General features: G+C 31.8%; 1 protein-coding gene across 1 annotated transcript in view; it reads left to right on the top strand.

Annotated features, from left to right (window-relative positions):
* Lim3 (Lim3 homeobox protein) overlaps positions 1-24,638 on the top strand; it is a 110,150-nt gene that overhangs the window by 13,825 nt on the left and 71,687 nt on the right. The window contains exon 2 of the mRNA XM_076376349.1: positions 11,566-11,610. Coding sequence (XP_076232464.1) covers positions 11,566-11,610 — 45 coding nt within the window. The remainder of the gene's footprint in view (positions 1-11,565; positions 11,611-24,638) is intronic.

Genomic DNA, 24,638 nt, shown 5'->3' with positions numbered 1-24,638 from the left:
ATTTTGCCATCATAGTGCGTTGTAGCACAAAGGACAATTTCCAATTTTCAGTTGTGGGAGACAAGGAAAGGCATACGAACGCGGCAACTTGGCGGCACGTTTGCGGTAAGTTGTAGCGACAAATTCACGCAAAGCGGCGAAACAAGATCTACGTTCTTTTGACAATACAAAAATATGTCGCCAAGTTACCGCGTTCGTAAGTCTTTTCTTGTTTCCCAGAATTGAAAATTGCGAATTGTCATTATTACTAGAACGCGCTACGGCAAAAAAACGGTCGTCTGCAGCCGGTCTGACACAGGCAAGTTACAATAGTTGGAGTCGTATTAAGCCAGCAGGGTCATATTTTTCGGCTATGTTAAATCTTACCTTCGGCTACGTTAAATCTCATCTTACTCTTCAAAAAATGTTAACCGTTCAAATACTACTGAACAAAAACGCCGTAGATATGACTTATTACTGTCAAATCAAAACGGCTTGAGTGTTTATGCTGCTGTGATTTGCTACATCTACTCGAGCAACTTAAGTCGTACGGCCAAAGTCTTTGGCTATTGTGGCACTATTCTTTTTCCATGTAGGTCAGCGCCACATTTGCGTTTCGTCCGCGTGGATCAACCGCCCACGATTAAACGAACGGACAAACTGCTCAAGTAATATCTGCTCAAGTTATCCGCTTTCAGGTACTTAAGTCCCCTACATATGTTTGATGGTATGTCCAAACGCACACGACAGTTTTTAACATACACGTGATCTACCGCATTTGTTTTCTAAGTTTTCTCCTAGAGATTCCTATTTTACGTATATTTTCTATACACGTGTATACGTGAAAATGAAATATCCGTGTTTGAATCCGTGTAGGGTTTAGTAGACAGGTACACGGGTATCGAAATACACGGACTGTACTACACGTACTGGGATCCGGATCTACGCAGGTACATGGATCTTGAAATGCACGGGTAGACAGGTCCTGAAATACACTGTTTTACGGATCCGGCATTATGTACACAAGTCGATATACGTGTACTGTGCATCGAAATTCGAAATACATGGATACACATATATTGCAATATTCGATATTAAATATGTATTAACGTATTGATATTCCATTTTGTGTAATTATCAATGTATAATAAAATACTCGAATATTTAAGTCCATTTATCCGATGTTCATTATACGCCGAATGGACCAATTTTTCCCCCAATGTCTGAGATTTAGTTGAAACTGGAATATTTGTTTAAAAAAAGAAGAGAACTCTGAATGTAACGATTTTTATCCGTCTTCGTATAGAAGGGGTAATGCTTGAAAAGTTTTTAGCGTATTTACGTACTTCAAGATTTATTTTATTTGAGATCAATTGATCTTTTTAAATAAATTTTTATGTGATTAGAAAATTATTTGAACAATGTTGGAAATGATATGGAAATTATTATTTTTGAGATAGGACCTCGTAGTCGCGTTTTTAAAAAGTCAGAAAACATAATATAATATTTATTGAAATGTTTTCCGTAAAAGAGCTAAGGATAGTTCATAAAGGATTACTACGTAGAATCATTTTCAATGAAGAGGTTAAGGGTTACAAAATGTGTAAAAAATATTTTTCTTAATAAAAACAAATAGTACAAAAGGAATCACTTCTTGTTTCTTGGTAAGACAATAACAATTACTTTCTCAATATACAGTAAAAATTTCAAGACAATCATCCGATTATTTCTTTTTTAAATCATTCCAAATGGCAAAAATAAGACATGACGACCGAGAAGGAGTAGAGGAGAAATGTGTAATAGAATTTTACATAAGAGAAATATTATAAGTAGTTGAACACATAATGAAAACATATAAAAAAGTTGAAGATAATTTACCATATATATTGTTTAATAAAAATTTAAACAGGACAGATTTTTTATGAAGATATGAGAAATTCCCCACTTAGTATGCCTTGCACCGACTTACAGATAGACTTATTTTATGGAAAAGATTATAAAATATATACGATACACGTATATCTACCCATGTATATTGTATATAGTTCCAAGTCCGCATACTCGTGTATTTCAGGAACCGTATGCCTGCGTAGATCCCAATCCGAGTATCGGTGTAGTACAGTCCGTGTATTTCGATACCCGTGTACCCGTTTACTAAACGCTACACGGATTCAAACATGGATATTTTAATTTCACCAGTAGGTGAATACAAGTACAGAATCGGAATCTCTAGTTTTTTCATTATTCAGCGTCTGGCTGCAACGTCAGACGTGTATAGGGAATCCTACTTCGTAGCTATAATGATCGACATTAAAATAAATTGACTGTCGAATTGTGTTGAACACGCTCTTGATGGACAAATAGCGCCAAACGGACAGACTTTAATCATCGTAACTTTATTCATGGAAAATTAAATGATAATAATTAAGATAATAATTTTATTGGATCTCCTGACTCGATCATTAATCCAGAATAGACGACCTATTGTTATTAAATATATCATGTACAGTTTGTGTAACAACTAATCATTTTTGGAATTTTGTTGTAACCTATCAAAAATACGTTTCCAACTTTTACTTATTGTAGACTGAATGTTAAAAGTGCGTTAAATCATCATTAAAGATGTAGGAAGTTTCTTTCGTCAATTTTAGAATTATTTCAATAGTATTACTACAATATAGGTAGGTCCGATCACTAGATACTGATCACAAATTCCAATATGCATTCAAATTATAATGTCATTTGCTTTAAACTTTCGTTTAAATACTTTAGACCCCACCTCACTAGGTACTGGTTAATTCTGAATTTCACATTCTTAAATCAAAGTAATAAAAATTTAGTTTATTTAAAAGCTAGAAAAATGATTGATTTTAAAGAATTTACACACTTTTGTTGCGTTTTATTACATCTATATTTACAATACGTTGAGTGAATAAACTATAATGTAAATAAATTTTAACGCGTATTTAGCATATTTAATATTCGCTATACTACATACTAGGTTTGATTTTGAACTTTAAAATTTAAAAGAAAAGTACATGTCTTGTTAAACCTACAGAATACCTACATTCATATCGTAGGTTTGAAGTAAGTACTGGAAACTGATAAAACTTATTTGTACATTCAACACTTAATATGAAACTATATTTACCAATTTAGAAACGTTATTTTGGTTCTTTATACTCGTACAATACCATGAGGCACAAAATTTCGTTAACTGATAATACATCATGACAAGTGTCGACCTCCTTTTCAGAACCTTCTGAACCAGTTAGTACTTGTTTGACTAACACTGTGGATAATCACTATCATCGTTTCTTATTGATTTGGGCAACAGGCTGAAGAGGATGGTTCTCGATAAGATTAAGAATTTTCCCTATTAGTCTGCCAATATTGTACGTATTACGCATTAGATGTATAAGCAGACGAACATGAAACGAGAACTTCCAGACAGAGTACAGGAAGAGATAGGAATATGAGACAGAATAGATAGTAAAAATATGAGACACCAAGGTTTTTATTTATATACAGTACTGACATCTTTACTTGGTATTTAACTGATAATTAAGTATTAAGAAGATTATAACACTTTCCTATGACAATTGTTGACATGTATTAGAAAACAGTTACGCTCAACTATCATAACCGATGGATAGCCACCGACCAAATATCAAATAGAAATGACAGTTATAACATCATTTTATATTTTACTTTTTCTTTACTATACATATATATCTTTTTTATAACATAAATTTTAATATTTAAGTAAAAGATGTGAGAAATGTATATTTATAAATATTAACATAAAGTAGCTGCGGTCACGTTGCAATAACTAATTGCCACCAACCATTTATTGCCTGTTTTCAGTTGATTTATAATTTCTATTTATCATAACTAGCAATAGAGTGCATTATAATTGAAACTGATGTTAAAGTATTAGAATGGATTTGCAGCGACATTCATCGTTCAAATAACAACCACCATTTTGTGATCGCAGTGTGATAGTGATGATAGTCGATGGTAATCGGTGACCGGTGTGTGACTGTTTATAAAATTTTGGTGATTGATTGGTGACAATCGATATTAGTTGATGTCGGTGATGGTCGGTGCGTGATTGCTCCCTTTCTGGTTTCATGGACGTATTGTGTTTAGGTCGCAATAGAAAATATTTGCATGTGCATACAAATAAATGGAACTTATTTTAGTTTATTCTATAATTTTCAAAGAAACAAAGAAGGTGACGTATTCTGTAACAATTGCAGTTTTGAAATATCAGTGTGGTTTTAAAGCAGTACGTTGTTTCATAAGTCCTTTTCATCCTTTTACTAAAAGCCGAGCATGCAAATTATGAAAAGGGCTTACGGAATGGGACGATCTAATACATTACGTTCTGAAATCTGATATAATGACGAAAAGTAAAATGACAAATTGGTAGTAATATGGGACATTATACAATATCTATTATAAAAGTATTATGAATCAGTTCGCATTCTAAGAATGAACTGTGTATTCATTGTTTGTTATATCTACCGATTGCGAACCAATAATAATTGTTCAGGTCTAGAGAGTGCAATTTATATAGGTATCTAATTATTGTAAAACGAAACCAATTGTGTTCATATTATTATATTTGATATTTTATGACACTGAAACTTTTTTATTAACACTTTAACGTTACTATATGATTTATTTTTCTCAAAAGTAATACTGTGTCACATTATTACTCGAATTTCCACTTGTCCAGCTTTGTTTTAATTTAGGAAAAGTAAAAAATTCGAATATTGCAAGAGAAATTAATTATGTACAATTAGGCTACTATACACTGCACGATGTGTACAATAAATGATGTGTACTTCTATGTGTAACTTAAAAAAAGCAGTAAAAAAGAAATACTTTTTATAGATCAAAAGTAAAATGTTTTATGGTCAAATTCAAATTTCCAAGTACCCAAGAGTCGGTGATGATCCAAATGACTGTAATAATTATACTTTTGGATACGGCAATGATAGTGATTCGCAAAGAGAATAAAGCCATGAAAAGGATTGAGTTTGTTTACAGCATAGGCTTAGAACAGTGAAATAAGCTTCTGCCACTTTTCCTCAATTATTGTGCATATAATAAACAATGTTTAATTTGAACGTTGAATTGTGCAGTATTATGTGTATATGTTAAGTTATATTAGCATTAGACTACCGAATTGTGGGCAGTATTAGTTTGAATGTTGTTGGTGTTCAAAGTATACAATATTGTATGAAGCAAACGCTGAGATCATTCAGGAATACGAAAGTCATGTCTTTGAAAACTACAGTCCTGAGGTAGGGGCAATCTGTGGATGTAAAAACTTATGCTTGTTAAGGCAGCTTTTCCACTTTGCTTTTATGGCTAGCGATGTCACCTGTTCACCTGTCGTTGAAGAACATTCTTGTTTTTGAAAGTTATTCCGTAGGCCAGCTTTTGAGGTTTGCTTGTTCATATAGTGATTTACTGTTAATGATACGAAATGTAAAAAACAATCACCAATATGTATGTACAGAATACATAAGTATTTGTAATTATTTTTTCTTTCAGATGTTAATCTACAGGTTGTTTCAGGTTTAAATGAGCTAACCCAGACTTTTGATGTAAATGTAGTGTCATAAAATAAATAAATTTTTCTTGTGGAAGTATTCTCGTAAACGCTTCGTTTAAAAGATATTGATTTTCAAAGTCATAAGACTTAGGAATGGAATAAATAACATCGAACTATCTTTGTGTTCAGGATTGAAGGTTACTACATAGTGTGTTTACAAAAAATGTACGAACAGCTTCCTACTACTATTGCAACATTAAAACAAAGAACAGTGCAAGCGTGTGAAGAAACCAGGAACGTGCAATATCAGGTAGTCATTCGTTCTATAAGTAATGCTTGCCTCCTGGATAGAGGCAGTCACTTTGAACAAATGTAGCAATTTTTCTCCTTTATCACCAAATAAAACAAATTCGATCACGAAGACAAATTGTTTCAATGTTATTTATTCCTAACTTTAGAAGTCAATACACCTAAACAAACCGGTTGAGAACATACATTCAGGTGAAAAATTTGTTTATTTTATGATCCTATATTCCCACCTCAAGACTGGCCATTTAAATCTGAAACACACTGTGTAATAACGATCTTTTATACCTGATGTAAACCATTTTGTAAATAATTTTACTACGTTTTGTATACAAATCATCAATTCAGAGTTGGTTCATCTCTAAATCAATAACTATTACCTATACTATACTCTGTGTTTAATGTCAAAAATATATATGTAGTCGAATAAATTATATGTATACAATTCACACTTTTATACACTTTGTCTGTTTTCAAGTACTATGAAAAATTGTAAATAATTTTAAGGGGCAACAGAAGTAAATAACGTTTTGGAAGTTTTTTCAAATGTAATTGTTAACTGAGAGATTCAGTCTTTCTCGGAAAACATAAACGTAAGTTCCAGTTTTATTTTTTAATTTCTTAAAAGTAAAAATATTACAAAATGACTGAGTTGTTCGTTGTTTTCAAAGTCTCTTTTAGTAGAATATCGATTGTAGATCGTAAAAATTGGGACATCTAAAATGAAAAACTTCTGTTGATTCAGAAAACAGGAATTATTACGTACAAGTTAGCGTAAAATTTTTCAACAATTTTAATAATGGCAGAACCATCCCAGTTTGAAGAAAAAACGATTTTTATCCCAAAAAATCAACTTCAATTGTTTATAAAATGTTAAATAATTGAGATACCAAAAACTCATATGCTACATTATACCTACTACATACAACACCGATTTTTTTCAAATGTATCAGTTTTTGCTTGATTTAACGTGAGTAATCGATGTTTCACCAGGAAGAAATAGCGAATATCACCGCCATTTTGTAGTATCTTTACCTACAAAACATTGAAAAATGAAACTAAAATTTCTATATCCTCTGTTAAAGACTAAAGTTCTAACTTAGTGATTACCTATGAAAAGAATTGTAAAATGTTACTTATTTTTTTACACCTGAAGGTGGTATCTCCCTTAAAATACCTAAATATATATTGTTTCTGGTACAGTAAATAACACGGTATAAGACTCTTCACACTTCAATGAGGCAATGCGAGCAGAAGTTTTAGCATTAAAATAATTAAAATAAAGTATTTGTAGTAAAACACATGCTGGGAGTAATTTACACAGGAAGCAATAGTTGCCTAGTTGCATTCATTATGTAAATAGTAACAGTAAAATGAACAATTAAACTTGAATTGAATTTAATAAGAACTCCTTAAAGAATAATGTAGTACCTATGTAGGTATAATGTAGTACCATGTCATTATGGATGCAATTAATAAGGTTTTAATATAATGTCAAAAAAATCAGAAATATAGATTTTAACAATAATTATTTTACGTTTTCCTCAAAATTAAGAAAGCTGTTGAATGAAACGAAAACTACAATTGGGTACAAAAAGACTCAAGAAACGTAATAGAGTTAAGGGAAATGATGGTTATTTAAACTCACAATCGAAATAACAATGAACAATTTTATTAATTTATCAATTATATTGAGAAGGTGACGATTAAACCACTGTTGAAAATTTCAATTTCAGGGTGAACATATCTTCCCATATAGTAGGTACTAGATGCATGTATCCTTAATACGAGTTATCAAGTTATTTTAAACTTTTAGTTCGTAGTCTATACCTATGATAAACAATGAAATCGTATAAAATATCTAATGGCTAAGAAACACATACGTAGGTCACATAAATAAGGCAGGATTCTGATAGAATAAGCCATTGAAATTTCACGCAGGGCTGTCGGAACGATTCGATTAAGAAGCTGTGCAAACATCGAACCGTAAGAGCAACATGTAACAGCAAAATACCGTGTAATCCGAAACGTTACACCGAAAACTCGAGGGGGTTGAAACTGGTTTCATATTGCTGGTACGTGGGAACGCATGACTCGGGGTTGTTTTCCTTGTAGGCGGTGCTCGTGGATGCTTTTGGGTTTTGCGGTTAGGCTTTTCGATAGGCAGGCCCACCGTTCCTGCGGATGTTGTGCCTGTTTTTCTGCCGCCACGTGACTCCTCGATGAAGTTTCGTCTAGCGTAATCACGTGTGCCCCTCCTCGGCCACGCGTTCTCCATTGTTGCGCGAGTTTACGCGATCGGAGATTAAGTGGTTCTTGATGGGAACTAAACACCGTTTAAACCGTGCTCATAGCAAATGATTATACTGGACGAAATATCTAAAAATCTGTGTCTATACATATATACGCACATAGGTACATATTGTCGTAGCTATAAATTATTTACCATCGTTATTTTATTTTATTCGTGTAAAACAATTGTAACTTCACATTTTACATGTAATTTGTTTTGAGAAATTTTTTAATGCTATGTGATACTATGATGGGCATAGTTCTTTTCTTAAAACAGTAGTCATTTTTCTACTGTTATTTTCTCTTTTTCAGAAACAGTTATAGAATGAAGTGTGTTTACTTAAAATTTTATCTCATTAATATTTGTATAAGTAAGAAATTTGTATTTTTTTGTAAGTATGTAGAGAAAGGTTCCAGTTAACAGAATAAATAAGTTTGATTAAAAGAATAATAAGAAAAAACTTGTATATTTTACCTTAATGCATCTGCTAAAAAATTTACGATACTATGTTCCTTTAAACCTTTATTAATTGAATACATAATAGCTGTTGAAATAGAACTTTTATAACAAAATTAGTGTTAAAGTGCAAAATTAACTTCGAACAGAAAAGAAATAATTTAAAAGTTCAGTAAATAACTTTTATTTGTAAAAATTAATAGTTTCATTCGATTACCGTTTGATATAAAATTGATATAAGTTTTTGTGACTTATTTTACAATGATATGAAAACAGCGTTAATTTTATTTTAAATGTTATTTATTTAGGTTTTTAGCAGCATCGCTTCGAATGATTATTTTTTAAGCTGGTCTGATGGTGTGCAGGATTTCTGTCAAGCGAGATCACCTGGAACAAAAATTCAGAAACTTCTTGAAACTAGAGTATATTCTCTAGATATTGACGATCAAATCCATATTTCTTTTAAGTAAAAACTAACATTCCAATTGTTTATATGTTTGACACGTATTGACTGTCCGTGCGTGCATAAGTAATATTCCTCGCTTAATGCGCTCGTACAGTAACGATATAATAATTTTTTTATCAATTACATATTTGTTTTATCGTAAAAAGACCTTTGGGCACTATTCGCGCAAACGATGCGCAATCGAATGGTATACATCAAGTTCCTAATTTATTTATATTATATCGATAAAGAATAAGAAAAATAGGCGCTAAGATCTCAGCAACCAAATAATATCTTTATTATTCTTGAAAACACGAGCAAACGTAAAAGATTCATAACTACATTTTATTAATATTTTTTCATGAGCATTTCATTAAAGTTAGTTAGAATTAGATTGCTCGGACTTGGGCGCCAGCTTTCTAGAACTCATAATTACATAGTTTATTTGATCACCTCAATGTTTAATGCGATCACCTCACTGTAATGTCAGTAATCGAAATAGTTGAATAACTGTCGTATTATAAACAAAAAATATATCCATCTTTCATGTGTGTATGTATGCTCGCCTTCTCCTTTTCATTCCACAGATACAACCACTCTCGTTTTTATATGTAAAATAATATACATATAGTAGAGAGAGATGCATTTTGGTAAGATTTTATTTATGTGCATCAATTAGGAAATATAAGCAGATAGCCTATTATAGAAATCATTTTTCTTACAATGCACGGTTAATTGAAAATTTAAAATGATAGTAAATGAGTTCTCACTTGTACAAAAGAGTTTACATACACGCTTACTGTAATGTTTTTAATAGTGGTATATGACGTAATGTATTTCTCGCAATTTTAGATTCATTTACTGCAATTTTTATAAAAGATGTATACGGGTTAATGTCCTCTTGGCACTTAACCAACTTGCAAGTTTAAAGTGGCCAAATTCTTTTGAATCTTTCAATTGTTTTTGAATCTTTCATCTTTCTGAGTCCAGCCTCGTGGTCAGTCCCAAAGTGTAGGGTCAATTTTACATATTCTCTTGTTTTTATTAATATTGTACATGTACATAATACCTTATTCTTTATTAAATAGTGGATAAAATATAAACATAAAACAATCTATACAGTAATTGAGCATAAATATTCTATAAAATCGGGGTTGGAGACATAAGGGGATTGTCCTATGAAAATGAGACAAAAATGTTGAATGATACTTCTTCGTGTAAAGCTTAGTTTTTTATGGAAATTGCTCGTCAAGACCTATATGCATGCTATTGTACATACATATGTATATACCTATAATATACAATAGCTTTTCATAGATCAGTTATTTGACAAAAATATATGATTCTGTAAAAGTTAGGAAGTATAAATATTTTTGTAACGATAAGTATAAAATAGCTCCAGTGTATTCGAAATTTTGTATTTATAAATGAATAAAGACAAATTAATACATTCTTCTTTATTGTATATGATATAATACAGTAATTATTTGCTTTTTACAAGTACAGAGATTACGTACTTTCATAACGGCTTAATAAATTTCAATATTTACATGTTTAACATTTTACCATGATGAATTATCTCGTTTTTATTTAATAGGTGAAGTTACATGTGTAATTTTAAAATATATGCATAAACTAACATGTATATACAAAGTATTTACAGAATTCTATGTAAACAAGTTATTTCGAAAAGCAAAATTAAATATTTCCTCTTGTCGTCTAAGATTTCTATTAATTTATTTAAATAGATATTGTTTTTCACTCAGTATTACTTACGTAGCAACCTGCAATTTATTGAAATAAATTAGATATAAGTTTATAGAACAAAATTTATGGTTATTATTATTTTTGTCTTATCTTACCTGTAGCTGTATACCTACAAACATTTTGATAGAACAAATAAAAGTATAATTTAAAAACTTATAAGAGCACATTAAAGTGGTAGTTGCCATATTTGAAATCACGGCAAATAAAAATATAAAGCGTTAAACAGAGAAAATTTACAATAATCGACAAATAAGTAGTTAAAAATTTATCACATTTCTTTATAAAACGTGCAGATAAACAGTGTCGTAGCTTTAATCGTAAAAGCTTTAATCATCGTTTGCAAATGTTTTACTTTAAGCACGTGATAAATTAGGATATTACACAGGTAGGTTCATGACAAACGAGTGTACTCGTTTGACGGTTAAATTATTTATGATTATGTTGGAGAATAGTTCCGTCGAATTGAAATATAACTAACATGATGTTCAGTAACAATATTATCGTACATGTCACAGTAAAACAGATCACTGCCTCAAAGGTACTGAAATCTAATCAAAGGGGCACTTGCAGTTATTTATTTATAAAGTCTTCCAATTTATTTGTTATTTCATTGTTTTATAATACTATTTTACAATTTTTTTCGGTCATTTTTGTTAACATTTACGTTACAAAATAAAATCTTGATTGCATCTAAAACACGCAGTTTATTTTGACCGACTTAATTAGTCCATTGTTTTCCTTTTGTTTTAGAACGGAAGATTCAAACACCAAGCTGTTTTCCAATCAAGGAAGAACGTGAGTCTTTTTTGATTTGATATTTATTTTCTTTCATTAATTTCGTTTCATTTTCGTTTCATCATTACACACACTCAAATATTCTCAGTTGTTTTTGAATTTGTTTGTTTCTGAATTTAATTGAAATGGAACTGCTTTTATACTTACAGATGTTAGAAACATAATAGAAGTTTCTTAAAATTTATTATAAACATTATCTAACAATTTATAATTAAAATATTTTGTTATATTTGAAAACATAAATGATTAAAAGCTTAAGTTTAAGCTAAAGTTTAACCTCAAGAACGATTAAACAAAGCTTCTTAGAAATTATGTATGTACATACAAAGAAACATGAAAATATATTTAATACAACAAGAATTGTTATAATAAAGTGAGATAATTCAAGGGTAGTCTACAACCATGTTATATTATTTTCATTATTTTACTACAGTACAATAGGTACTAATAAGTAGTAGCGTACTATATTTTTCCTGAGATGATGAACATTTTCTAAAAAAAAGGCTTTAAAGTTTTTTCCTCTTTATTTCGTTTATGTTTACTTACTTTTAAAAATAGTGAGCTAAACATGACGAAAAAAGAATTTTATAATAGAATATAATAAACAATAAAATAGAATTTTATAAAAAACAGTTTATATAATGCCTAATGAGTTAGTAATATTATACGTATGAATTATGTTCCATTATCCGATTTATCGTTTCGAAATAGGTTGAAGTGTTCAACTGAAAAATTTCAGGAAGGCATTGTTTTTAGTTTTTTTTTTTACTAACCCCAAGGAACTCTCGTAAGAGTTATATGGCTTTACATAAGTATTAGAACATTACAATATTATTGCAATACAATTAATAGTATTACAATATTATTCAATATACATATAAGGAAAAAGAACATATATGCGTAATAAAATAATTATAAAGAATGTAAGTAATGTGGATAATTAAATTTGAAAATTACATTTTGTTAAAGAGCAATATACGTTATTACACGCTACAACATGTATTTGATTCAGAGAATAGGGATCTCATATCGAAAAGGAGATACAGCTTGTTTTTACCTAGTCTTTCTATTTAGGAGTTCGACTTTCTGAGTTTCGAGCAAGGGTCATTGTCAGAGAATCTGATTTAAATCCTGCTTCTCAGCATTACAACTACATCTTACGTTGGTATTTATACCAACACATGACAAGGAAGCAGCGAGATTATAAGGATTGAACCTACAGCGATTTATTATTGTGGTAAACTTACGTGCTTTTGTTTCTAGTTATTAACCTTATTGTTGACATCTAATCTTCATTTACTCAATTATCGGAATCATATGCCTAGAAAATTATTCGAAGATCATAAAAAAGTTAATAAGGATACTCAGTCATGTGTAGGAATAAGGATGTAAATTAGAAAATATGAATCTGATAATAAAAAAAAAAACAATTCAACAATGCAATTAGTAATAATCAATTTAGTGTGTGAAAATAGCTTTCGCAGAATGTTTCATAAAAGCTGAACAAAAATCTAGGCAAGAATTTGCTATATAAACAGATGCATATTTATTCGCACTATATGTAACAATTGTTAGTACTAACTCCACATTTGTTAAATTTTTGTGTCATTCAAATAAGTGTTATCCAAATTTTCAATTATTTAAACACAATTTCCATTAGAATACTATAGGTACACATAGCCTAAATACATATTCATACCAAGTTTACTTATTTCTATAAAACGAAATCTGTGATAGACAAGACCATCAAATTTATTCTGTACATTTTAGATACAAATCAAGAAATAGATGAAAGCAGTGATAGCAATAATGAATATGTACATACTTGCCACTTCTGTTCGAGGAAACTAATCGTAAGACAGATTCTAAAAAGAAGCATATGATTATAGGATAGTTTGACACTTAAACGGAATATGATATTACAGAATTAAATGGGATGAAAAAATTATGTACTACGATTAGTGATTATTGATCTTTTTAAAAATGAAGTCAAGTATTTTTTGTTTACTCTACTGGAGGATAAAAAAACAAATCTAGTGAACAGTAATAATGTATAACATTGTATAGCTTGCAATTCATTTATGTAAACATTAGATCAGCATCAGTACGTCCCTAAGTATTGTAGATTTTTTTTTTAAGAAACAGCAATACATTACGCCGTCGAATCTGTATCAAAAGTGAAGATCTTTTACAAGCACCTACTGACTCTCACTCTTTCAAGTGGTCATCCAACTTTATCCTATAGGGGAGCAAAGCACAACGGAACACTAAATGCTAGATCATCGGCTCAATCCCATATGTCGTCAAGGACATAGTGTCTGATCTAGCAGTTGGTCGTATTCATTGTAAAATGGCACTGTTACATACCATTAGGAGCTACTTTCCGAGTTGTTTATCATCGAACGAGAGTATCCTCGAAAGTTTCGGAGTCGAGTACTGTAAGTTTCATCGGAAATGCGGGTGCCACTCATTGGCCCTTTTTCTGTGACCTCTTAAATTCTTTCATTCAGAACGTCAGAGGCAGTTACAGCTTGATAATTTTGTATCTAGTATAATAGTTTATTTTTAGTGTCTAATAAGAGTGTACTTATCTATTATCTTCATGATAAACCTTTACCACTTCTGAATTTGAAAAATAAAGTAGGGAAGCCTCAATCAAGGCGAAAAACTGTTTGGACTAATCTCAATTATTATTATGATCTTAACTATCACCATTTTTATTTTGTCAAAAATGGAGGTGAAATAAATGACGGAAAAATAATACTGAAGAATTTATAACGAAAAGATACTATATACATATTTGTACACATTCTAAGGGATATTTATTATTTGATGATTTTTTTAAATTGTACAGTTAAACGAATACTCTGCTTAGCGTATACAATAGAAGATATTTACAATATTTTCTTTTTATAATCTGAACCCAAAGATGATAAAGTAGACTCTTACCGTGCTTATTAAGTGATACTACATACATATTAAATCATTTTAATGCTTTGCAAATAATATAGTAAGACCTTAACTTATCTACATTCTTTGTTATTCAACGTACTGGTTATTTACGATAAGAGTGAAGTAGTTTATTAAATTTATAAAACTTGAACTATGATTTACTAACAGTTTATCGAAAATTTGGAAAGTTAAGCATTAAAAACAATACAATTTCGAATTTGATCTAAAACCGATTATTTGAGATTCATCTGTATTTAAAATCAGTTATTTCGCATAAATAGAAGGAATAGTCCATTTTTTTACGCTCGTGTAAGCTTAATTTATACTTCAATAGTGGAGATGTTAAATAGAAAAATCAGTATGTATTCTATTTTCATTAATTATGGAACAAAATTCAGTGGCGATAAGGAAACAAGATATAAGTCACAGTTTCAATTTGAGTTTATGCCTTCTTTGGGACTTCTAAGATAGAACTTGTATTTTTAGTAGAAGCAAATTGAATTAACGGTATAGTTTCTTGTGAAACCGAAAATATAATAAATTACAAGTCTATAATACAGAATTAAAATTCAAAATTTTAATCGTCAATATCTAAAAAATAAGAATATGTAAATTATTGTACTTGTGTTTTATAAATACAGCATTTATATGTTAACTAATTTATGAAATTATAAATTGTCATTTTCGTTCATAATTCTCATGCTCTACTTAATTAAAGTTACTGTCATAATATTTGCAAGAAAATTTTTAATGTTATCTGTACCGTTAAAATAATTTACGCAAGTCAATGCAATTAATAAAAATAAGATTAAAAACATTCTTAAAACTTTTATCAAAGTTATAGAATAAATTACAAAGATTTCGCTTATTAATATCTTTCCGCTAGATATACCGGTATAAAGTTATTTTAGAAATGTGAAGTTCTGAACATATATATTTTAACTTTTGTGACATCATATTGCATAGTTAACTAACGTTATAAGTAGTTCTACATTACTTGAATTAATTTTGAAACGAATTTAAATTATAAACAGATAAAATTCTCGAAAAGATCTCAAAATAAATTTCTTTACAAAATTATATGATTACAGCGATTAAGGTACTTGATTACTTGATTCACATCACTGTAAAAAACATCAGCTCAAATTTACTCAAGAATCTATTGTTCAAAACTATAAATGACGATTAATCCATGTAGGTACAATATTAATCAGATTATATCATAGATATGATACATGGCAGTTTTCTTGTAGAGGTGGGATATATGCATACATTTGAATATTTCACAGTAAATTTTATTTTATACTTTAACACTTTCCATCTTAAATCCGCGAAACTTATTGGAGTTTAACTCTATGAATACAATAGTATCATCTAGTGACTCCCTGATTACGCATCAGGTGTGTTCACGAAACTCACACTTCTGCGACTCACTGATCACAGATCAGTTTCCTCCACAAGCATATCTATTCTCAGAGGCTCTCTGATTTTACATCAGGTTCATCCTCGTCTACAATAATTCCAACGGTTCACTGATCTCGCATCGGTTTCGTCCGTTGTACCAACTAACATTTCAACCACTATATTCTTTGGAAATATATGTATCTATCCTCATCGGCCTCTCGTGCTCTTCACGTTTCATCTCCTAACACGTGTATTGCAGTTAATAAAGCATTCTGTGACTAAAGTATTTTGTTTGATTTTTTAACGTAACTTCGTGACATTATAGTAGATAACAGTAAAATGCATGAATTATAAAACAAATGAATCATTATATACTATAAGGTGTCATGTTCACCATTTTACCCTTACTATTTTACCTCACATATGTGAGTTATATGAATAAATACCTGATAACGAAATAAAATTGAAGCATTCAATTTATTTTAGAATACTACGTGATATTCAATTATACACTTTTATAAAAGCTAAAATTCACTGCCCACGTAATACTTTTTATTTAAATTTCTATTCATTACTTTATGTTATCAAAATTTTATAAGCCACATGCCTGAAATCGTAATTTGATTGCAATTTCCTGCTGCATCTAATATTTAATATCTACTTTATTATACTAAACTATATTACCAACTCATATGCAAAAATAGCGTGGCAAAGAAAGTTGGCATATATTAGCAATAGAAACAAAAACTAATATTCGTCATCTTATCCCGATCTCCCCTAAATATTTATTCCTTTTAAAATTAAGACAATTAGAGCATCTTTATATGCCAATTAGCCATTATGCAAATACCTATCTATTATAAAGTAGGGTCTTAACGTACAAATTGGACCGAATAACATTCAGTCTAAAATACATAAAGGTTAATTCCTTAACAAATATTCAAAAAGTGATGTAGATTAAAAAGGAGAGGTCATTTGGAAGCCTCAAGGTCGATTCGCACATATCCACTGCCGTCCAGTCCGCGCTGTGCCATCCCATTAAAAAAAATTTCGTTCCCTTGTTTTAAACCACTTGCCATACTTTAACGAATCTGGTCGTACACTTTTGACTATACCTTCGCTGCCGATTACGCGGTAATGCGTGATGAGGACTTTTCGCAAGTAACCGATCACGCACCATCGCGTGAGACGTCTATGTTCGCTCAATGGGAGCTTTGTGGTTGGCAGTTTGAGGTAGTTAGCCGTTGCAGATCGGCAGCAAAGGTAATAATACTACGAAAGAAAATTGTACGTGAAGGGGTTAAATGAAGCGGTTCGCACTTGACGTTCTGTGTTCGTCCGGCAAAGCGGACGAGTGGTTTCATTCGCATATCAGTTTTCTTCCGTCCCCTCCATAGCCGTCCGGCAAGCCAAAATATCGTTGCCTTGTTTTTAAATAGATCAGTTCGCCTCATAATTGATCCGTTCCGCCTCGTACCCATCCATTCGTACGTGTTCGGAAAAGCTAAATATCGTTGGCAATGATACTTTCGCTTTCTGCCATAGACCGACGAAAGGTCACTTGAAATTGGACGAAGCAGATCTTTTTTTATGACCCTGATGGGTTTTTGAGTCGAACGTCTTGAAAGACGCACCATGAGAGACCGTCATAAAAAGAAACAGTGGGCTACCTTCTAATAAGCATGCAGATATGTATATCTCTCATTAGATCTTTATGAAAGTCTTATTATTAGATTCTTTGTATTTTCCTCGTGAAAATGATATGAAACATGACATAATTCGGAATATTTTTAATAATTCCAATGAAAAACGTAAGTGTATAGGTATTTCAATTTCATACTATAACAATGCGATCCGTTTTGAACGTGTTTATATAATACAAATGTAAGCTTTTACACGTCAATTCGATTACTTTCACGGCCTTTGCACATATCCGTCTATGCCCGTTCATCCGTACCTGTCCGTCCGTTTTCCTCTGAGCGTCTTTCGCCGCACAATTTTACGTCTGTCTTTGTTATTTTCTAGTGCAAAAACAAGAAAAGAAGTCGCTTGTTTGCATCAAGCCTGACTCGGATGTACATCGCAACCTATGGTCTATTCTGACTAAAATTTTTTAATATTTTGCCATTTTACATGATAATATATCTTCTATTTTCACATCTCTAAATTAAGTTTCCAAAAAGACGTTTCGACATTGATTGTAAGAAACATATGGGAAAATATTTGTAAAAACTTGTACTGTTTAAAAACACTAGACCCGTTAGGATTTTTACAATTCATTGACTAAATATTATATTTAATCTCTCCCAACTGTTTCTTAGTGTAGAAACATTTTCGCGAAAATTCAACCTAAAAATGTGAAAGTAGTACATTCACCCTTTAAAATGACTCCAGGAAAGTTACAGTACAACTTCTTTTCAGGAAGTGACAGGAATTAAAAAATGGACAACATTTTGGTCTAGTATTTGATCAATTTATGAGTTATTGTATTTTTATTATATTTATGTTATGAAGATCTCATTCGTAATTCACAAAAACTTTATTCTCAAAAATCTAAAATTGTTCTGAGAAACCTGCGTGATTAAAGAAAGGCCGGAATGCGTTTTCAGATGGTTTTGGATATAATTCACTAGAAGTTGGAGAATTTTAAGGGTTAGTACTTTTTAAATGATTTCCAAGTTAAAAAACTTACTTAATTGCATGTACACTACAACGTGTATTAATATTATTAAAATCACTACTATTAAAGAGCAAAAGTAATCGAGTTAACGTGAAAAGACCCACAATTGTATTATATGTATAAACACGTTCACAATGGGGTCACATTGGTATCGTATGAACTTGAAATACCTATGTACTTACGTTTTTCATTGAAATTATTAAAAATATTCTGAATTATATCATGTTTCGTATCATTTTCATCAAGAAAATACAAAGGATCTAATAACAACACTTTCATAAAGATCTAATGAGAAATATACATAGGTATCTGCATGCTTATTAGAAGGTAGCCCACTGATTCTTTTTATCACGGTCTCTCATGGTGCGTCCTTCAAGACGTTTGACTCAAAAACCTATCAGGGTCATTCAAAAGGATCTGCTTCGTCCAATTTCATGTGATTTTCCGTCGGTTTATGGCAGAAAACGAAAGTATCGTTGCCAACGATATTTAGCTTTTCCAAACACGTACGGATGGATGGGTGCGTGGCGGAACGGATCAAGTGCGAACTGCTCCATTTAAAAATAAGGCAACAACATTTTTGCTTACCGGATGACTATCGACGAGATAGAAGAAAACTGATATAAGAATGGAACTACCCGTCACTGTTGTCGGACGAACACAGAAGGTCGAGTACGCACCGCTCCATATACCCTCCAAAAAATATCGTTTCCTAGTTTTTAACCCTCCGAGTACTACAGTCAAGAATACTGTGCCGGAGTCATTTTTTATCCACGTGGCGACGAGTCAAAAATGACCCCGGCACAATATTCGTGACTGAAGTACTCGGAGGGATAAAAATAAGGGAACGATACTTTTTCCAATAGGACGGGACGGAACAGATTGGACAGCAACGGATATGTGCGACTCAACTTTTAGGTCGCGTCCAGACAAGCGCGCCGAAACGCGAACAGGGCTGAAAACACCCTGATAAGATAGGTGAATGGAGAAGACGTGCTGCAGACAGAGTCAGTAGATTCCGGGGATGACCAAAAGTACTCGGAAATATTCGAAGGAGTGCGTAGGTAGCATTCGGAACGAACAGCTCTCGAGACTGTCTGGACGGGTGCACGCCGCGCGCAGCGAGTAGCCTAGTTCGGTGTCCAGATAGACTGAGTTAGCATTTTCCTGTGCGCTATGATGGGTATCTTCAGAAAAATGAAAAAGAAGTTGTTGTTTATATACAAAATCCAGATTACAACTAGGTAGAAATACGGTACAAAGTTTTATTTATGTCAAAACTGTAATTGCAGACGGACACATGCATCTGGAATTAATAAAAGACAATGTAGGTAATCATTGATACGAGTTGACTTAACAAGGTTGAACAGAAATACTGATTGTGTGTCTAACTATTAGTAGAACTTTCTCGTTTCTGTATCCTATTCGTTCCTTGAAAATAAAAAAGGCAGGTATAGAGTAGTATCGTGTGAGGTTCAAGTCATCCCGTATACTTTTCCTGAGATTATCGTTTTAGTAGCAATACATATTGTCTTTTATATTGAAAAATTTGCTTTCTATCTAGTTTCAATCTCTGGCCATTTTAAAATCGGGACTATTGATTTATTATCCGGAAATGTATTGAAAACAGGTAGCCTAGCTAAAAAGTAGGTTTGTGGGCTGTTTTGGTTATAAATCCATTCACTCGAAAACGGCGGTTCACTATCAAGGTGACAAACTTGAGGTAATATGTATAATATTTGATCCAGAATGCCTTCCACCCGTGTAGTCGTTCGAACCATTCGCTGTACGAAGATTAGTGCTAAGTAGAGGGAAAAACGTTCAATGTGAAATATTAATATTAATAATGATAGTAATACTAACAACAGCAAGTTAGGTAGTGACAATTATTGTGAATTCAAATGCTGTTGTAATGAAATGAGCAGAAATGATGATCTATCTGAAATGGCTTCTCGGTTCTAAATGATTTAAAATTCAAACAAATGGGAATTATTGGTATAGGATTGAACATCGAAAGCTCCGTTCAAAGAGACGTTAAAGTGCCACAAGGAGGAAGGAGTAACATTTACCACCTACTTGTAGGATGTTACATTGAAAAAGGGAAACGCGTGTTGTGCACGCGTGCATATTCATTGACGCACATGGTGCTAGAAGCGACGGGGTACCAGTTGTTCTGGCACGTTCCTGACACGTGCAGCTCACGTGTCAGTCCTGATGAGTAGATTGTTCATTCCAACGTTTTGCAAGCTACTTTTAGCTCAACCTGAAAAAGCCATACGTCTTACTGCAACATATGTATTGACACAATAATAGAAAATAATTGATAAGACGAAGAACAATTGTTTTAATGCCTTACATCTGAAGTTTTTCTACATTGTTAAAGATGTAGTTTTCTTGGCTTCTAGTATGTTATTCAACATAGATTTGATAGTGGCCATTACAATATTTTCTTAAAATGCGACGTAATTGAAGTAAGAATCCATACGCTGAATGTCACTGAATTCATTGGAAATTCTATTACTTTAATAGTACTTCTAACTTAGAAAAAAATGATTTCTAATTCATTTACATGGTCGTTCCATAGTGTTTCATTTCTTCCAGTAGCTGTCGCGACAATTTTTTATGCATTTCAGAAATATCATGAGTCTCTATAATGCTATCTAAATAGATCTTACAATTAGGTAAAGTACTATAGATACACAAATAATATACAAACTTCATTTTTATAAGGTATACATTCACATGTGACTTTCACTGTATGTGCATATTATGTTTGTGGTGAAAATAAAAATATAAACAGAAAATAGTGGCAATAAATTATAAACTTTGAAACGTAATTAACTAGTAATCGTATTTCAGAAACGTGAGGTCTCTAACAGAACATGAGAAGTTTCTCATGAAAGAATATTATTTTTCAAATTTCTAGAAGGTTGTGTGAATAGAGCATTCTTTTGAATCCTTCATCGTGGCGTTAAGCGACAGGATAGGATACTATATGTATAGCATAGTGACGTTTACGCATCGCAACGAATCGATAATGCCTACCAGTGTCCACAACTCCATTAAAGTAATTGTGTGGTCGCTTTATTTCTGCATCCATTTGTTCCTCTATTCGTCTATCTGTCTCGCTTGAGCTTCTTCGTATATACGCACTGATTGAAATACGGGACAGGAACAGGGAAACTATCAACCGAGTTCTATAGGCAAACCCTGGGACTCGAAACTTGACGGAGGACGAGCTTTTAACACAGAATGAACCACTTTGTATTACACTACTGTCTGACCAGTATGGTTTCATTACACTGTCTTGACAGAAGTAGAAGGAGAATCTTCAAGAGACTCCTTGCATCCTTGTTTTCCTAAAACAACGCTCCTTGATATTCGAATATTGGTTAAAGACTAAATTAGTTTTGAATAGTATTACATGAATGTATATATCAAAAATTCGAATCAAACTTTGTAAAATGATCTACAAATCATTATCATTATCATAAATCATAAACTTAATTGTTTTTGTTGAACTTGCATATACGCTATGTTGATTTTGGAGAAGTAGAGTATTGGTTCTGGAGAACCCGATAACCGAGAGTTATTAAATTTTATATAAAACTTACTCAGGTTTCCATTATTTTCCCTTTAATAATATAATTTAGACCTGATATGTAGTCTGTCAATGTGTGGAAATGTTACTCTGATATGTAGTCTGTCAAGAACCGAAGAGTTTAGTACGAATGATACTGGAACTGGATGAAGTTTTACGTCATTACTTCATTCTTATATTTACGTTTACTAGTGCATGCCCCAATTTTCTAGATTTTCCTTCATCTCTGCTTATTATTCTCTGATTAAAATATAAGGGAAAAGAACTGGTTTTGTTTTAAGCTTTTATTATACAATCAAAAGGCTAATAGCAGATAAAGGAGAAATTTCTGTTGAAGACTAAAAGGATTCGGTCCCGAAATAGTTAACATCCTCAATAAATTTAACAATTTAAGTACTTTGACAAAATACAAAATAATATTTTAGTACATTTGTGTACTAAAAATTTCTAATTTTTCGAAAATATTCAAATTAAATTTAAATACGCGAAGCAAATTGTAATAAAATCAAATATCCTAAGAAACTTCAAGTTGAAAATTCTAGCACTATCTCATAGTTTACTAATGGTAAGGTGTAATAAATCTAACTGGGCTAGCTATTCCTTTGACAACAAGAAAATAACAAAGAATTATGGAATATAAGTTTTAATGCAAATCTTACAAGTGCTAAGTAAACGTAATAGTTGTATCCCTTTACTACAGTGAATATAATTGGTAGAGCTGGCTTTTAAGTTTCATTTAGAGTCTTAAATTTCACACAGAATCGAGTAATATGCTTTTAATATTAGCATGTTATAAAATGCAACAGAAACAGTAGTGCCCTATTTGGAGCGCCACAAAAGGTGACTTAAAAACGCAGCCAAATGACAGTTCTGAATAATTGCTCATTGTTAGTTGTTAAACATAGAATTTAAACAGCTTCATAGCATGATGCTAGAAAAAGTTACGAACAAAGCACCATAGTAATTGAACAATGCTTAGAACAGTACTGTTTATCTTCATTGAATATTTGGCTTAAGAGCATTGATCAGGTCACGTGCCGACCCTTGTCCATCGAATGTCATAGTTTCGTCGCATTTAACGCCTCTTCTGCGGGGCATTCTTATCGTGGTAAAGCTATGGGCGTTTACTTTTTCCGCCCAAATGATAGACTGGTTCAAGTTCGTGCCATGAGAATCGTGTTCGTATTAGACGATTAGTAAGCATTTAAATTTACTATTAGGTACATTAATAAACAGTTGTAATAAATTTTTAAGTGAATATAAAACAACATCCATATCACCATGTTCTTTATTTTTTCCTGCGGTGATATTGACAAGAAAGGGATAGTTTATACAGCATGAAACGATTCCGCGCACTTCTTATGGAAAGCTTTTCATCATTTTCTCACTGGAGAAATGACGTTGATTGTTTCTTTCTGAACTCAGGATTCTTTTTCATTTTTTATTTTTCTCGATTATATCTATCCTTTACTGTACATATATATGGTAGGACGTCAATTAATTGAACTATCACAAGCTTCAAACTTGGAGCATCCTTTTTATAGTTAGCTTTATTTTCTTCACCAAACTACTATTACTTTATTATTTCAACCCTAAATAATAGAAATTTAATATTTCTATTCTATTTTTATAATTGCACTAAAATTCGACCTTAAAATTAAATAAAATTGGCGTTAGTATTCAGGTACCAGGACATAGTCGACGATTGGAACATTTACCTTACTGTTTTGAGTTGCGTGACTTTTGAAGAAAATGTGTGACATTATACTAAAATCTATTTTCATTTCATTCCAAGATTGAGTTTATCAATAACAAAACAATATATAAAGAACTATATCTTTTAAAGTTGGATCATGGCATTTGTACAATATAACATGGACCACAAATAAGTACTACGTAATATTACTTAAGTTAATTGATTTATAAATTTAAGATTCTCGTCAAATGAGAATAAAACTCGAGGATGTGAATGTCCGGTATCCACGGTACTGTTTACTGGAAAAACGGATCTTCACGGGCGATTACACGATGGAGTATGGGAACTGGGCTACAGAACGTCCCAATTCAACCATAAATCTACCTGCAATTTGCAATGCACGCCATGGACATAGTCCACGAGGTATTCCTCTGCAAACGCTTTGCGTTCGTTGTCGTTGGTACGTAGGTGTGGCGCGACAAGTATTGTCGTGCAAAACTGTTTCCATGGACAATAGTTGCTGACAAAACCGCGAACTGGTGACTGTGATGAATCGTGGCTTCTCTATTATGGTGGAAATAGTACGTCCTGGAACCTGGAACTAGGTAAATTCATCTGTGGAATTCCTGTTTATTCGGATGAATTATTTGTTTCATGACTTACAATGTAATTTAAAATGTAATTTACTAGCTGTT

The sequence above is a fragment of the Calliopsis andreniformis genome, chromosome 1, assembly GCF_051401765.1.
Source record: "Calliopsis andreniformis isolate RMS-2024a chromosome 1, iyCalAndr_principal, whole genome shotgun sequence".
Classification (NCBI taxonomy): domain Eukaryota; kingdom Metazoa; phylum Arthropoda; class Insecta; order Hymenoptera; family Andrenidae; genus Calliopsis; species Calliopsis andreniformis.
Note: the sequence above shows the minus strand (reverse complement) of the source record. Positions and strands in the feature narration are given on the sequence as shown.